General features: G+C 41.3%; 2 protein-coding genes across 2 annotated transcripts; both read right to left on the bottom strand.

Annotated features, from left to right (window-relative positions):
- Positions 1 to 171: 171 nt before the first annotated feature.
- On the bottom strand, positions 172 to 6794 carry LOC307014398 (uncharacterized protein). Its single transcript, XM_079642260.1, has 3 exons — positions 6558 to 6794; positions 5659 to 5841; positions 172 to 1357 (listed from the first exon to the last, which is right to left on the bottom strand). Exons 1-3 carry the CDS (start codon positions 6658 to 6660, stop codon positions 1071 to 1073), a joined length of 573 nt encoding a protein of 190 aa, XP_079498386.1. The 5' UTR covers positions 6661 to 6794; the 3' UTR covers positions 172 to 1070.
- A 784-nt stretch (positions 6795 to 7578) lies between these two features.
- On the bottom strand, positions 7579 to 16139 carry plbd1a (phospholipase B domain containing 1a). Its single transcript, XM_079642245.1, has 11 exons — positions 15973 to 16139; positions 14594 to 14816; positions 13460 to 13543; positions 11764 to 11905; positions 10869 to 11009; positions 10142 to 10286; positions 9829 to 10029; positions 9557 to 9697; positions 9295 to 9480; positions 8788 to 8894; positions 7579 to 8292 (listed from the first exon to the last, which is right to left on the bottom strand). Exons 1-11 carry the CDS (start codon positions 16040 to 16042, stop codon positions 8116 to 8118), a joined length of 1617 nt encoding a protein of 538 aa, XP_079498371.1. The 5' UTR covers positions 16043 to 16139; the 3' UTR covers positions 7579 to 8115.
- Between the last annotated feature and the right edge of the window lie 253 nt (positions 16140 to 16392).

Below are 16392 nucleotides of genomic sequence, written 5' to 3'. Positions count from 1 at the left end.
TTTTGGTTTGTCTATTTAAAACATTTTACAAGAAAGTACACAGAACTGTAAACAGTCTTAAATTGTATTGCACAGAGGCAGAGAAGTAAATAAAAGCAGTAGAAAAAGTATTACAAAAACATAAAAACATGGTGTAAAAGAAAGATAAATCCACAAATTGGATACAAACATACTCAACAGTATAGGCCTACAGTTAAGAAACACGCACATGCGCGCACACACAATATTCTGGAAGAAAAAAAAGATTTTGATCAAGTTGTTTTTTTAAACTCTTAAGAAAAACCTTAAATGTGCTAGATTTTGTAAGGCCTATATTAAAGGCTTTCTCAATGCCAGTGTGTATCTGACACACACACACACACACACACACACACACACACACACACACACACACACACACACACACACACACACACACACACACACACACACACACACACACACACACACACACACACACACACACACACACACACACACACACACACACACACACACACACACACACACACACACACACACACAGCCCTCCTGGATGGTCTACCTGCATGTGCCATCCGATCTCTGCAGCCACACAACGCCGCTCCTCCGCTCCCTTCACTGGCTTCCAGTAACTTCTAGAATCCACTTCAAGACACTGGTGCTTGCGTACCATGATGTGAATGGGTCTGGCCCTTCCTAACAAAGCACTTATATACTAATAAAGGGCTGGCTTATCTAAAGCCAGTTGAGTAACACTTGAAATGTTTGGCTCTATGAAACCTGATGTACTTATATGATTCTGTTTTCTTCAAGTTTGTATCTTCCTGGTCTTAATACAATTAAGTAATTTGCGTTCATGAGGCTACTCTTCCAGAACCACATGCCATTATATAACTGTCACTCAGTTCTCTAATCAAGGTCTTTTTTCGCACACACACACACACACACACACACACACACACACACACACACACACACACACACACACACACACACACACACACACACACACACACACACACACACACACACACACACACACACACACACACACACACACACACACACACACACACACACACACCGCCCTACACAGTTTTAGTTGTCACTAGCACAGTGCCACCCAGCTCTGTGGCAGGAAGTGGGACCCTGTGCTCCCTCAGCATGTTGGGCCCCTCTGGCCAGGCGTGCTCTGAGGGGCCACTGCAGAAAGTGAAGCCCTCTTGTTCCGACCTGCAGCCTGTACGGGGCCCCGGGTGCTGGTGAGGACAGGGAGAAGGGGTCCATGCTGCTCTCTGAAACATCTCTGGAGGCGGAGGGTGGATCTCGGCGGGTGGCTCTGTTTTCTGAAGGGGCTGTTGTGGTGCTGCTTCCTCTGCAACAGAATAAACCACTAAGATGAGTGTGTCACTGGATATTAGATGGTCACTGATATACAGGTGAAATTAAAGAGGACATATTGTGCTCATCTTAAATGTCATATTTATATTAAAATGTCTCTACTGTGACATGTTTACATGCTCTAAATGTTCAAAAAGTTGTTCCCATACTGCCTGTCGCCCTCTGTCTGAACCAGAGTCTGCTCTGATGGGTTAGCTGGCCGGCTCTGTTGTGATTGTTTCTGATCTCTAAGCAGTTGACCAATGTGTTGTAGCGCTAGAAGTTGACTATTATATTGTGATGTCATGTCTGGCACGTGCACTCCGCTCTGCATCAGCTAAAAATATTGAAGTGCGTCAATCTGGTGCACTTTGAGAGCAAAATGAAGAGATCTATGGATACATCTCTCAACACCCATATGAAACAGAACTGTAAACAGATGTACTTTTTCTTTATGGATATGTTACTAATCACTGTAAACTGTATTCTTGTGTTACTGTCATATAGTATTTCATACCTGTTTTTCATTTAATCTCTTTTTTTTTAAATAACTATAATGATCATATAAAGGTGTTCCTCGCAAATACTGGTTTACATAAATGGTGACCAAACCGTTTGAGACCCACTGAGATAAGTTAACCTACACTAAAGTTAACTATCTAAACACTGAGAGTCCTTACCTCACTGAGCTGACGTTATAAGAGCCTCTCAGTCTGACAGGAGAGGACTCTCCTCCACCTTGGTGTAGAAAGAGCTCTTTATAACCATTAGCATAGCTAGCTAACCAGATGCTAACAACAACATTCCACGTTACCGCTGGTGCACTCACAAAATGCGCTCGTGCCACACACACACAGAGCTGAGCTTGAATGAAACACAGAGACCCAGAAGTACTTGTACTGTACTGTACTGTATCATATGATTTTCGATGGCTTTACTGTATAATCAGTATAACAGATGCCACTGGGTTTTCATCTAAACACACAGCCACGTAATGATAACAAAACAAAGGTCGGGGGTCATTGGTCAAGCAACACACCAATCAGAGAGCAGCAGTGAGCACACCTCAGGCTGTGTTTTATATTTATATTATTTATTTCTGATTTATTTCACACAAAAAACTTTTAGTGGAAACGTTTTCACTTATATGATTAAAAAAAAAAAACGCCAAAGTGGCAAGGCTTGCCCGCCCTGCGTCGGGGGGGCACAGTGACTCATGTGGGGAGGCATGGCCCGCGAATGACCCCCCATGACGCCGACCCTGCTTTCAACTCCACTTCTAGCAATAGAATGACAAGCAAAGCACTTATATACGAACAAAGGACTGGCTTATCTAAAGCTAGTTGAGTAGCACTTGAAATGCTTTGGCTCTATGAAACCTGATGTACTTATGATTCGGTTTTCTTCAAGAGCCGTAGGGTCACCGGTTTAAGTCCCCGGCCAGACCTAAAATATGGAGTGTGGACTGTTACTTGGAGACGTCCCAGTTAAGCTCCTGCCCCTGCTGTGGTGCCCTTGAGCGAGGCACTGTAAATCCCTACATCCTTTGTTCAAAACGAGTCAAAACGACTCCTGCATAACATCACAATCATGTGCAAAACAATCATGTGTTTCACAACAACTTATATGGCAAAACTGAATACCTCCACTATGCTTATCACGTTTTTTACATTCCTGGTTGTCCTGTGGATAAAGGTCTATTGTTGACAATTTATTGAATGAGAATAAAAGCCACGCTATTCATAAAAGGACACTAGTCTCCTCAATAATCTGATTTTTTTCTTCTTTAACTGAGTCAAGACGGCCGGAGACGCATTCCAGACAATTATAAATTACGGTTACGGTCATGTTGGCATATTTATCATATTAATGACAAAAGCTCAAGTATTTCAGCATGATCTAGGGCAGTGGTCACCAACCTTTTTAAGCCCAAGATCACCGACTTCGGCCGAGGTGAAAGGCGAGATCTACCTATTGCAGAATTGAGTGGAAAAGACGGCCCAGACAATGCTTCCAATTTGAGGCCTTTTATATAGGCTAATTGCATCTGAATTACTGTTACAATGAAGGCTCCATAATCAGCTCACGGCATATAGGTAGGGGTAAAGTGCTATTGGGGGGCGGACCTCACCTCCTCTAGGGGGGTCCAGGGGGATGCTCCCCCAGGAAGATTTTTTTTAAATATTGAAGTTGAAAGCATCAATCTGGTGCACTTTGAGAGCAACATGAAGAGATCTATGGATACCTCTCTCAGCACCCATATGAGACAGAACTGTAAACATATTTTCTTTTTCTTGATGGATATTTTACAAATCACTCCCCTTTTAAACTGTATTCTTGTTTTACTGCCATATAGTAGGCTATTTCATACCTGTTTTTCATTTATTCTCTTATTGTTTGTATAACTATAATGATCATATGTGTGCCGCAGAAATAATCTTTTGAATAATTTGTGACAAAACCGTTCTAAACACTCAGAGAGTCCTTTAGCTCACCTGAGCCCCTCAGGCTGACAGGGGAGGACTCTCCTCCAGCTTGTTGTGGAAACAGCTCCTTATGTCCGTTAGTGCAGCTAGCTAACCAGATGCTAACATCACGGTCCCTGCTAGCACCGGTCCCCCTCTCTCTCCCCCTCTACCTCTCTCTATCACACTAAATGCGCTATTGCCAAACACACACAGAGCCGAGCTTGAATGACACAAGCACACGTGTATTTCCATGCAACTCTCTGATTGGTCTGGTGTCTTGCCTCTGTTGCTTTCACTGAACACGGGAAATTACAGTCCTCCCGTCGTTTCTTGTGTCATGATGAGGTTCACGTAAAGCACGGTTAATGTATTATATTATTGAGCTGTCTCAAATATACGTCAATCAAGTGGCACCTGCTAACGGGGTGGTGGATGATAGGTTTCCATCTAAAAACGTATTTTTCAAACATTATTCTTTTAATTTAATGTTTCTTTCTTTTGTTACTTTTTTATTTAACGGTCCGCGATCTACCCGCACCACACTCGCGATCGACTGGTTGGCGACCAGGGCCTTCATCTGCACAAGGAAAGAAACTGCTGTATACAATGACAAGGTGATCCCATGACCGTTAGGGTTATTTAAAAGCATATAATTTTGAACAGCATGTTATGCAAACTAAACGCTCAGCAGATTTCAAATATATGGCTTTATCGATACAAAAATGTATGTATTTCTGTCCACCAAGCCTCTCTTAAAGATAAAGCCGTTACACGATGGAGTGCAAGCTGTTAGCGGTTCTCTGTGGTTCTCTTTCAGGATGTGTGTTGAAACCAGAATAGCTGACCCATGGGACGCGGAGAAGAAGAGAACAGAAACTGTGGAGTTTCTACTGTAATGAGCGTCACACTTCATCACCTTTCCTTCTGCGACCCCATTTCCTCCACACGACTCTCAGTTGCACACTCTGCATCTCAGACCCGTGCTTACAGTCACATGGTGTGTCTCTACTGGGACATGTCTCCATGCTTTAATGTTCAAAAAGCTCTTTATTTGTCTCATACTGTCTGTGCTGTAGCATCTCTTTTCACCCTCTGTCTGAAACCAGAGTCCAGTCTGCTCTGATTGGTTAGCTGGCCGGCTCTGTTGTGATTGGTCAACCGCTTAGATGTACCCCCTCTTTGCCTATCACGCAAAATGGGTTGGAGCGCTAGCCAATAGAAGCGCGAGTGTTGCATAGTGATGTCATTATGTCTCACAAGTAGACAAGGGAGTCCAATGGAGGTGATTCAGGCAAGGTTTGAGGGAGAGAAACTCACTCTGGAGGGAACTTTGGTATTTCAGCCTTAGCAGATCTTTCATATGCACAAAAACCTTTATAACAAACTACAGGAAAGGCAGAACCCCAAAAAGCACAATAAGGCTGCTATCTATCTATCCATCTATCTGTCTATTTATCTACCTATCCATCCACCTACCTACCCACCTACCCACCTACCTATCCATCCATCCATCCATCCACAGCAGCAGCAGCGTTCTGAATCAACTGCAGCTTTCTAGTAGAAAGAACATCCATAACATTCATCTGTTTGCAACTCATATCAATGTTCCAATTACTGTATATAGACTATTCTGCACTGTTTCTATTCTATTCTATTTACCTGCACTATTATCTGTGTTATTGTGTTGCACTGTTGGAGGAGCCTGTGACTTAAGATGTTCATTTTCATAACTACACTGTAGCTATGTACACATGACAATAAAGCCTTGAAACTGAAACTTGAAACTAAAGAACGTCATGTTGATCCTTGATGCCACAGTTGTCTTTACCTGAGGTGCCGCTGTGCCTGGTCTGGCGTCTGTAAATGATAAACCAGAGAGTGACTGCCAGGATGGAGCCCAGTGTGGCCAGAACCACCACGATCCACAGGGCCGGACCCAGCAGCACCAGTGGGGGGGCCCGGACAGCGGGGGCCGTGTCTCTCAGCTGCACCCCCACAGCCAGGGCAGGCTCTGAGGGGGACAGGTTAATTAGGTAGAATAGTATTGGAGGATGAAGCCCTCTTTATTGCTCACACATGTCCATGCACACACAGTGAAATGTGTTCTCTGCTTTTTACCCATCCTAGTACTAGGAGCAGTGATTTATTTATAGTTCATTAATAACTACCTTAACAAAATTCACAATCCCAATGAAGCATTTAAACCAGAAAAGGTCAACACTGATGTCATATAACGTTATAATCTAAGGCGTTATCCAGCAACACTCATTGCAGAGCCCTGATTGAAAACATCTATTCAATTGCAAGGAAAACAAGTCAACATCAGAAAGTAACAATCTTGCACTAATGTACATTTCCCAAAGATATTGAAGTGACTGTTATTTTGTATATATTGATTGTTGTGCTTTTATTTATGTCTTAATGTGTGCATATGTATAAATGTGTCTGTTGATTGTGTATATATATATATATATAGGTGTACACATATTTTTATATATATATCTGTATTTTTTGTATACGGGATTGAGGGAAACGGTATTTCGATCTCTCTGTCTGTACACACAAACTGAAAGATTGACAATAAAGTTGACTTTGATTATGTCAAGTCAAACTAAGGACAACACCACGACTAACCCAAAGAGGGTTTTAAGACAAAACCTAACGAAACAACTCAGCTCGGAAGATAGCTTTGAGTTCGACGTGATATATCTCTTCAGTGAAACTCACCTGTTATTTGTCCAGGTTCAGGTCTGGTTTCCATCTTGTGATCGATACACATGTCCACGACCCTATCCCACTTTTTGCCAGCAGGACAGTCCTTCTTGGCCATGGCTGAAGAAGCAATGTGGAGTCCTGCTGCTGTCTCCCTGATCGTATATGGTTTAAGACACAAACTAAAAGGAAGAAAACGTGTCGCTGAAGGCAGAAAACTGTGAGACACAGAGGAGGGCTGCGAGCGGGGGATTAATGAAACTAATGCAGAGTGCCTAACAGACGTTTCAGTTCCTCCATCTCAAAGGAAAGGGTGACTCACTGCATGTGTCCCCGGGGGGCAAAGAGAAAGAGACAAAACGCACCGTTTCTGTTCAAAAACAAAGAGATCTCGACCTCTAAGTTTCTTAGTTTTTATTAAATATTGCAGTCATCTACGATCATTTGACTGTTTGTCTACATGGTTCACTGGTAACGATATTCATTTGAGTTGTTTACTTTAGCTTTCACCTTCATCAGCTCTAATATAGTTATGTTAGTTTATTTCATTTGAATTATTACCCCTTAAAAACAATTAATTATATGAATTGAAATTATTTTAAAAATCATAATATTTATTGATTACTTTTATTGGAAAGCTATTTAATAAAACACATTTCAGTTTATTAAGGATTTTTTGTATTCATCTAAAAATGTTTACATTTCAAATGCCTTTTATTTATTTATTTACATGGATATGGATGAACTATGTAAATAAATCAAAAGTATATTCTTTAACTTTTGTGACTGCTGATCAGGTTTAATGACTATTTGAGTGACAGATAATAATACATATGATGCCACAGGCTTCTAAAACATAAAACCTCTCTTCCATGGAATGCATTGCAAGTTTTCATGAACTACATATTCATATTTGTGGCTCTCGATGATATTACAGCTGTTGAGCTTTGCAACCGTCTCCTTCACTTCTTGTTATTGACAGAAGCAATACAAAGTCAAACCAAGAGTCACTGTTAAACAAGTAAGGAGACAGGACTGTGCTGTAAAACTTTAATAAACAATTAGCACATCAAATGTTGGCATGAAACAGATTTGCAGTGTTACACATCAACATCATAAAGTTTAACCTGAGGATATTCATTTTGCACACGAAAAACTGCTCATAAATCACAGCACTAGAACAGATCACCAGCCCTGAGGATTACACCGAGTGATTTATTTACCATAGTAACGATAGTGTTGGCACATAACAGACATTTAAGCATTTCAAAAAAGGGTTACAGATAACCACTGATTTAGTGCTTTGATTTTGCCATTTATAAAATCATCAAGTAACTCACAGTGGTTAAGGCACAAATGGCTGCAGGTACCAAAAATAATATAAATACTGATTATAAATCTGGTGTGAAGTTTGAGATGTCATCAGTTGGAAGGAAATGACTGTTACTAAGAAAATGCAAAAACCTTATAAAGGAAGCATTTGTCGGCCGGACGCAATTCTGACTCTCACAATTAATCAGACAGACTGCATTTCAATCTGACTCACACACACGCACACGCACAAGCACACACCTCATGGCTCGAAGATAAGAGGACGCATCTTGACGAAGGTGAAGTTGTAGAACTGCGGCAGACCCTGGTGGCTCATGTTGCTGAATTTATCCCATTCAAACGGCGGGAGTCCGTCCTCTGTCGTCGGCCCGTTCACCGCCTCCGCAACAAACTCTCCAGCCATGTGGAAATCTGTCACCTGGAGCAACAACAACACAGGGATCAGAGAGAATCTGAGAGAAAAGACATTTGGTCTCTATAGAGTGGTGCAGAAATGAGACCTTAAACCAGAAGTAGTTAGTTAGTTAGCATTTTTCCACTTATGGTTCGTTTGTCTCCAAGTCAATATTTGTTTTAACGGTTATAGTCCTGAAATAAGGTCAGAGGTTAACCGAAGCTTAGGAGGTTTTAACGTTTTGTTGTACAAAATAAAATATATCAGTAAATACCACACTGGTGACTGTCTGAAGCTTCTATGTGTTAGCCAACAAGTGACAAAATGAAATACTATACGTCATAATGCCGACCTTTAGCTTGTAAATATCATAAACATGTATTTGCCCCATGTCTTATTTTCTGCACAAAAAAATCCCATTGCTTCTTGTCGATGGAGCCCTTGCAATGCCACCCACAAGGTCGGCCTACAAAATACGTAATCAGTGTCATGTGAGATCAGTGTGGGGACAGGCGCTACCTTAGTGTCGTAGCATCCTCCTGGTGAAGGATTCTTTGCATTCAGGTCGCCACGGCAGCAGATGGTCTTGCATGGATCCCCCTTAGAGTATGGATCCTTCTTGTAGTCTGCAAACGAGCAAAAGATAGTAAGAAGATTAAATGTGCTCAATATGGAATTTAGAGCAGAAGTGTTGACTCCACATGGTTAAATATCCTGTAGTAGTTAGACAGCAAAGAACGAACGGAAGAAATTCAATAAGAAGAAGAGAAATAAGATCTGAATAGTGAATCTTATGCTACTGAATTAGCTTTCACACAGTTACGGATGCACCTTGCTAACCAAGCTAGGTAGGTAGAGCTAGCGTGACTCGGTATCCGACAGGCCTCGCTTCTGTCAGATCAACAAACCTGTCCACATTTGATCACTTAAGGTTACATTTGTTAAAGAAACAAGCGACGTAACGGTGACAACGTCCCCTTATTAAATACATATAATGGTCATAACCAAACAAACTGATCCACACACCATTAAACCTCATGATGTGCTTCAAGGAGTCCATGTCTTTAACATCAGCCTGGTCACGGCGGAAGATCTTGGCTCTGGGACAGAGATCGTACGAGAAGTCTTCTCCGTACTCCTCCCACATCTCTCCGTATCCACTCATCTTGTAGATCTTCTGGTGGAAAGGAACGTTGTAGGAGGGCCAGTAACCTGTGGAAAATGGAGGCAAAGAGAAAGTCTTAAAAAAACTACAGAAGAAAACAGGGGGAAAGAGATCTGATGTTACCTCTGCGCAGAGCCTGTGATTGGTCAGAATACTCCACCAGCCCGGGGATCTGCTCCACCACCGTCAGAGCTCCGTCTTCAACACTGTGGCCCAGTTTCACCTTGCTCCTGTCCAACACCATGTACTGGTTGTTGTAGGTACCTAAGCAAGCAGATACAGATACATCTTGTGTTTTATTCCATGCATGCTAGTAGTGGCTAATGTAGCCTTTAGCCCAGGGTTACTCAGGTTGCTGTTACTGCCTTTAGTGCTTTATACCCATTAGGACTCACCAGAGTTGTACATGGAGAAGGTTTTGGCCCACTCCTCTCCGGTATGTGCCAAACTGTGAGCCAGCCTGACCCTCTGCCATGCAAACAGGCTGTTAGGAGTGATCGAGTCAAACAGGGAGGAGTTAAAGACATTGTTGGTGGTCTGGGTCATCATCAGACCACTGCCCAGGAGGTAGAAGTCATCGAGAGACACGAGGAAACCTGGAGAGAAAGATAACCTTTTCTGACAATCTGGAAAACTTTGATTGCAAATGGATGCGATGTCACCAATGTTATCTTTGAGGAATTCTCGCTATGGTGAATTCCTACGTACCAGGGTAGCTGCTGAAGGACAGTTTCCCAGTGGCTGTGTGGGACTCAGTGATGTGGAAATCCCAGTGTTTGTAGATCCGCATTGTGGCAGCGTAAGTGTACCAGCTGGAGTGGGCAAACAGGAGATTCTCAAAGCCAGGCAACATCTGAAGAGAAACAGTCAAATGGGGTTAGACTCAACAGTCGATATGGTATTCCTGTGTCAGCACTAATGACTGGTATTTGTGTCGATGGTGATCACATGACTCAGCACCTCAGGGTTATACTTCATGCTAAGATACCATTTTGGATGAGAGGTAAACTCTTAGCTCTTTTGCAACATGGACCCTTTTGTTATGTTTCCAAAGAAACCTACAATATATTTTACTGATGTGTTTTAGTGCCAACTATGCTGTAGCTCTTGTGCTCATAACAACAAAACCTACATACAGCATGAACGTCCTTTTAGATTCAACTTGTGTTATTTTATATTGTATTTATTGCCTGTACAGCACTTTGTTAAACTGAGGTTGTTTTAAAATGTGCTATATAAATAAATAAAGATTGAGATTGAGATTGCAAAAGCTGGTACATAATGTATTTGCTCAACAATATTTTGTACACAGGAGCTTTGATGAAAACACCGTATACCATTCTATTAATGTGTGCTTGACTCTTTTGTCTACTCTTTGATTTACATAAGCCTAATGTAGAGCATGTAACAGGCACGATATGTGTTGCCCTTTGACCTTGATGAGAGCAGAGCAGTGTCCCATCCCTGGGAGTTTGTAGTTTCTGAGCGGAGGGTTGGAGGAGCGGTGCAGAGCTGGGATCAGATCCAGGAGGTCCCCCACCGCATTCAGGAACTGGATCGCAAACAGGGACAGCGGCTAAGGGAACAAGCAGACACACAGATGCTGGTCAGCAAAAGGGAAATGACTAGAAGTGCTGCTTCCATAGTAAGAAGCCACCCACACAATATTATATCACTTACAAAACAACTGTTCATAGCTTAAATCACTGAATTCGGGATATTTTCATTCCATATCTGCACTTCCTAAGCTGCGTCTTTAAGTTTATGTGTCATCAAAGATATATAATTTAACTTAAATTGTTGCTTAACACAATAAAACAATAGTATGTGAGGTGTATATGCAATAAAGACAATGTTTTAAATTGTTATCCAGCAATATTATCGGTTTCATTGATAGTAGCAAGACACTTTTGGAACCAACAGTAGTATCATTTGTTGGATTATAACTAACTTTTGGAAAATCTAATCTCATGTCTCTTTACATTTTTAGAGTGAAACAAACTCTGATAAATGAGTCACAAGTTTGGTGTGAACTGGAGATTCCTCATTTTAAATAAGAACTTGGCAGATCCCTATTTAAAGCTTTAAAACATTAGAAGTATCTTAAAGCGGAAGATACGCTTCATATTCATGGTGACTGCTTTGTTAGGGAGCTTCTATGTGTTATGTCTATACTTCAAACCTGATGGTTCCGATTGGTTTATACATGTTATGCACTTTGTTTCACTCTTGTTGTGGCATACTTTAGGATGTGACGAAAAGTTTGCTTCTAGAGCCGGTTTAAACAAGAGTTTCAATCAGATAATATTATAATTATGTGGCTTTTCTACCTTTTTCCCTTGTTTCTTGGCCCATTCTGCGACTCCTGCTTGCAGTCCATCCATCTGAGCCATGATGAAGCCGGCGTGTCTCCACAGAGGATCAGAGCTCTTGTTCAGTTTCACCTGCTCTCTGGTCCACGAGTCCTGCTTCCTACACGCCCAACAGCAACATTTGCAATTAATGCAATTTGCCGTTTCGTTAACAAACTGATAGGCAAATGGACAAGCCTGATTAAAGCATCATGCAGGACCCCAGTGAGCTCCAGACTATGTGCATTGTGTCAGGGGGCCTTGTGAATGATAGCACCCATCATTTAAACGCAAAGGCCACCATTAAAAATCACTTTTAGGGGGAAAACAGTGGGTCCGTCCGTTTCGTTAACAAACTGATAGGCAAATGGACAAGCCTGATTAAAGCATCATGCAGGACCCCAGTGAGCTCCAGACTGTGTGCATTGTGTTAAGGGACCCTGTGAATGATAGCACCCATCATTTAAACGCAAAGGCCACGACTGTTGTCATTGCTCATTAGAATTATTTAATGCCAAACACTCATCGTCAAAGATTCTGAAGACGTGAAGTCCAACATGTAAATAAACTGGAATCATGCTATGAATGAAATCAAATCCCTTTGGTTCATATTTTAAACACTTAAAAAGTTTCAGCACAATAATGTTGTTTCTGTTTTTCCTCTTCCTAACCAATAATGCTTACCATATACATACACTCTGGAAAAGAGAAGCCAAATGCCGTAAGAGAAATAGTAAAAAAGTTGTGTAGGCCTACTTCTGTTATTCCAAATGTTTCCCAACGATTTACAAACCAGAAGTCATCGTACGTCTGCATTTTAGGTTAACAGGAGAAACAAGCTAATGCTAGCCAGAAGCTGAACCAAATGGAGTTTTTATCCAGTCTTCAAGCCACACTTTCACCATGCACGATTAGTTTTGAAATAAATATCTAACTAAATGAAGGACTTTAGTCATCGGCTGTCTGAATTCTAGGATATCAGAGTAATAAACGGAGCAAACGTTTGGCTTTAGCCCGTAGCCACTCAGGGTCACACAGATACCTCGAAGGACAATTAAGCTCCTTGAAACAGTTACAAACTCCCATAAAATGCTACACCACCAAACTCTGCCATGTTTTGTTGTTTTTATTAAGAAGGGTGGCAGAAATGGGGCGAAGCCTGCGAGCTAGTTCAGGCAGTCCACTCGAGCACCAATGATACATTAACACGTGACGCACCTCGTCCCTCTTACAACCAACCAAACACATTCTCCTAAACATGCCGCTCTATTTAAGCTGCTAGGTCTTCCTGCCTCTGCTGCCACTGCTGTGTTCACTTGCTATTGCTACGTTCATGTTCCTGCTGCTCTGTTTCATGTTGCTGCTGCTTGCCCCCCCCACCACCACCCCAGCTCCACCCCAGCTTCCACCTGTAGGCTCGGGGGATAGTTATCTAATCATCACTCAATGTTCTTTGTAAATCTGTGGAGTGATGAGGCCCGAGCCTAGACACCAAACTCAAACTATATGCTGCTTCTAATACACATATTAAGAAACACGTGAGTTGTCTGACTGAAATGAAAATGTTGTCAGTTAAAATGTTTGGCCACTGAAAAGAGGATATGATGAAAGTGAACCGCATGTTTTGCTGCTGCTGCGGTTTTGATTTTTTAAAAGGAAAAGAGAACAAACTCACGACATGAAACTCTGAACTGGCTCGAGGATCGTTGGGTCGTGGATCAGCTGTGGATACATGTTGGTGTAGTGGTCCATCATCTGCCTGGGGAGGAAGAAAATGCATATACAATAAATGAAATCAAAATAACAAAAACTGTAAATGCCTTAAATCCCGGCATCTTATCTGTAAATGTGACCGGTCACCACTTTTTCTATCCTTTTTGAATATATTTTTACAACCTTGTATCACATGCTGGATTAATAGCTATTTAAGTGGCATTATTATTATTATTATTATTATTATTATTATTATTATTATTATTGGCTATTAGATCTCTTGCATCATTGAGTATGTTTAAACATGCATAATCATCTCACTTTGAACTGGTCTGCACTTGTTATTGATTAAACTGATTTGCTCGACTGTCTCTCAAATTGTAATGATTGTAATGATTGTATGTATTGTACTTGAATGTTACTTAACAGACTGTACGTGGTTTGTCTTGTGTGCCATGTTTCGCTTTTTGTTTATGTATGTCTGTAAGTTGTTGCTGTCGGGACCCCCTTGAAAACGAGATGGTGCATCTCAAGGGGTTTATCCCAATAAATAAATGTCTATATACTAATAGACGTTGTAGATTGAAAGGTCTCTATTTGGAGAATGTCGTGTCAAATTATCATATAATCATTTAAAACATATAGTCTTATACTCTAGTTGCCTTTTACACTGTTAAATTGTATTTTTAGTCTTGTATGTGTTTAACAACATGTGTTTAGACATATGTTGAGGATTTACATTTCTGGAGGGCAAAAGGAAGTAAAAGGGGGATATGCAAATGGTTAAGGACTAGGGGGGGGGGTTATGGTGTAATGGTGGGGATGTTTAGATGATGCCTAAGGGACTTTAAGTGTGGGACCAGTTGGCTTTTCATTCCTATATAGTGAGACTGTAAGCTGTGTTCTGGGTGCAGAACTTCTCTATCCTCTGAGGTGGAAGTAGCTCTGTTCCTACATTTGGGATCGATTTCACTTGTATATTGACTTTCTTTATTAAATATAACAAAAGACAAACTTTGTCCATGATGAATCATTTATCAGTTTCTCTTAAGAATTTCCTCCACAGAGAGCTACAAGACAGCACATAGAGACTCACTGGGCCGTCAGGTAGCCCTCCAGGTAGCCGGCCAGGAAGAAGGTCACCTCATCGGTTTCAGGGGTCTTCCCGTACCCGGCACGGATCTCCAGGATGCTCCAGCCTGAGGTGGACAGGGTGTCATTCAGATACCCGTACGCATCCCCCTCGGTCTCCAGCACCCCCTCCTTCAGCAGGACCATCTTGTGTTCGGGGTCCCAGTACACCGTGGCTGCTGTCATCTCTGAGAAGAAATCACACAACATTAGCACTGAGAAGCAGAGGTGGGAAGTAGTGGAGTACAAAAATACTTAGTTACTGTACTTAAGTACATTTTTTTGGTATCAGTACTTTACTGCACTACTTATTTTTATGACAACTTTTTACTTTTACTTCTTATATTTTGAACACAAATACCTGTACTTTCTACTTCTCACACTTTCCAAACAGGCTGGTTCCTTTAGTCTGAATGTGTGTTTGGTGGCGTGATCATTATTATTTAGAGTCATTGCGTGCCTATTGATTTGAACACGATCCGTGTATCCATCATTTCCTGGTCTTCTCTAAAGAAGAGGGACCAATGAAAACGTTGTCATGTTGCCGTTGTTCAGCATGGAAACATTCATTAGCTAACAATGAAATTATTGTTCTATTAATATAAAAGGGAAGTCAGGTACTCTTTAAAACAGCTGGTAGTTATGGGTACTTTTTACTTAAGTACATTTCAAAGCCTCTTTACTTTTACTTGAGTAAAGAAGTTAAGTCAGTACTTCTACTTTTTAAAAACGAGTATCTGTACTTCTACTTGAGTAAAGGATGTGTGTACTTTTGCCATCTCTGCTGAGGAGACAACAACATGTCTACACAACAGTCATGTAAGCTGAAAAATAACAATACAGTTGAAGATGAGGCCATGTTGAGTATATCTGACAATTGACTAATATTGATATTTATTTTTTGGGTTGAGCTGGCCTATATTACTTGTATGATAGTATATTGGTGCATCAACACTGTGCATTGCTTTTCCTACGAAGGGGTCACAAGGCTACATGTCACATTCACTTAAAATATCCTCCCCATGCATGTCTGAATTTCTTCTTCTTTGTGTTCAATTAATAAGATTAATGAATTAAACGAAAATTAAAGTTAAAGCTTAAACATTTCGGTGGCAGAAGCCTTGTAAATCTGGCGATTACCCTGTAAACTATGTGTAAGAATAGGTAAGAAAAACAAATTCAACTCAAGAGGTCACACCATAAATCTCAACAGTTGACAGAAAGCGCGAGAAACAATGTATACAAACGTCCATGCTTGTTTACAGGTAACCACTATCTGTTGAAGTTAAGCCATTAAATCCTTCAACAACTACCCGAGATTACACATAAACACGGACTACTTACTGTCAGCAGAGGTGAAGGTCGAAGCCACGGTAAACAAAAGAAACACATACAGCCGGTTTACTGACCGCATGGCTGGGTAAACACCGTCAGAAAGTTGAATTGACTGCAGAATGGAGACGCTGATCTTCCTGAAGTTGTTCAGGCAAAAAGGAAATCAGTCTTATAGCGGAGGGAGGGAAAGCCCAAGAGCCAAACCTTTCCTGATTGGCTGCATGCCGGAGAAAACGGGAACTACATTACATTTGTGCCCTTTGAGAGGTAGGAGTTGATTGAGACATTGAGTTTGCAAGAGGGCAATTTATAGTCAGCTTAATTTAGTGTTTATGTGTTTAGGGCTCATTTGGAAATAAAAAACGGTTCACCCCAGATGGGACTCGAACCCACAATCCCTGGCTTAGGAGGCCAGTGCCTTATCCATTA

This window comes from Notothenia rossii (assembly GCF_949606895.1).
Source record: "Notothenia rossii genome assembly, chromosome: 8".
Lineage (NCBI taxonomy): Eukaryota > Metazoa > Chordata > Actinopteri > Perciformes > Nototheniidae > Notothenia > Notothenia rossii.
Note: the sequence above shows the minus strand (reverse complement) of the source record. Positions and strands in the feature narration are given on the sequence as shown.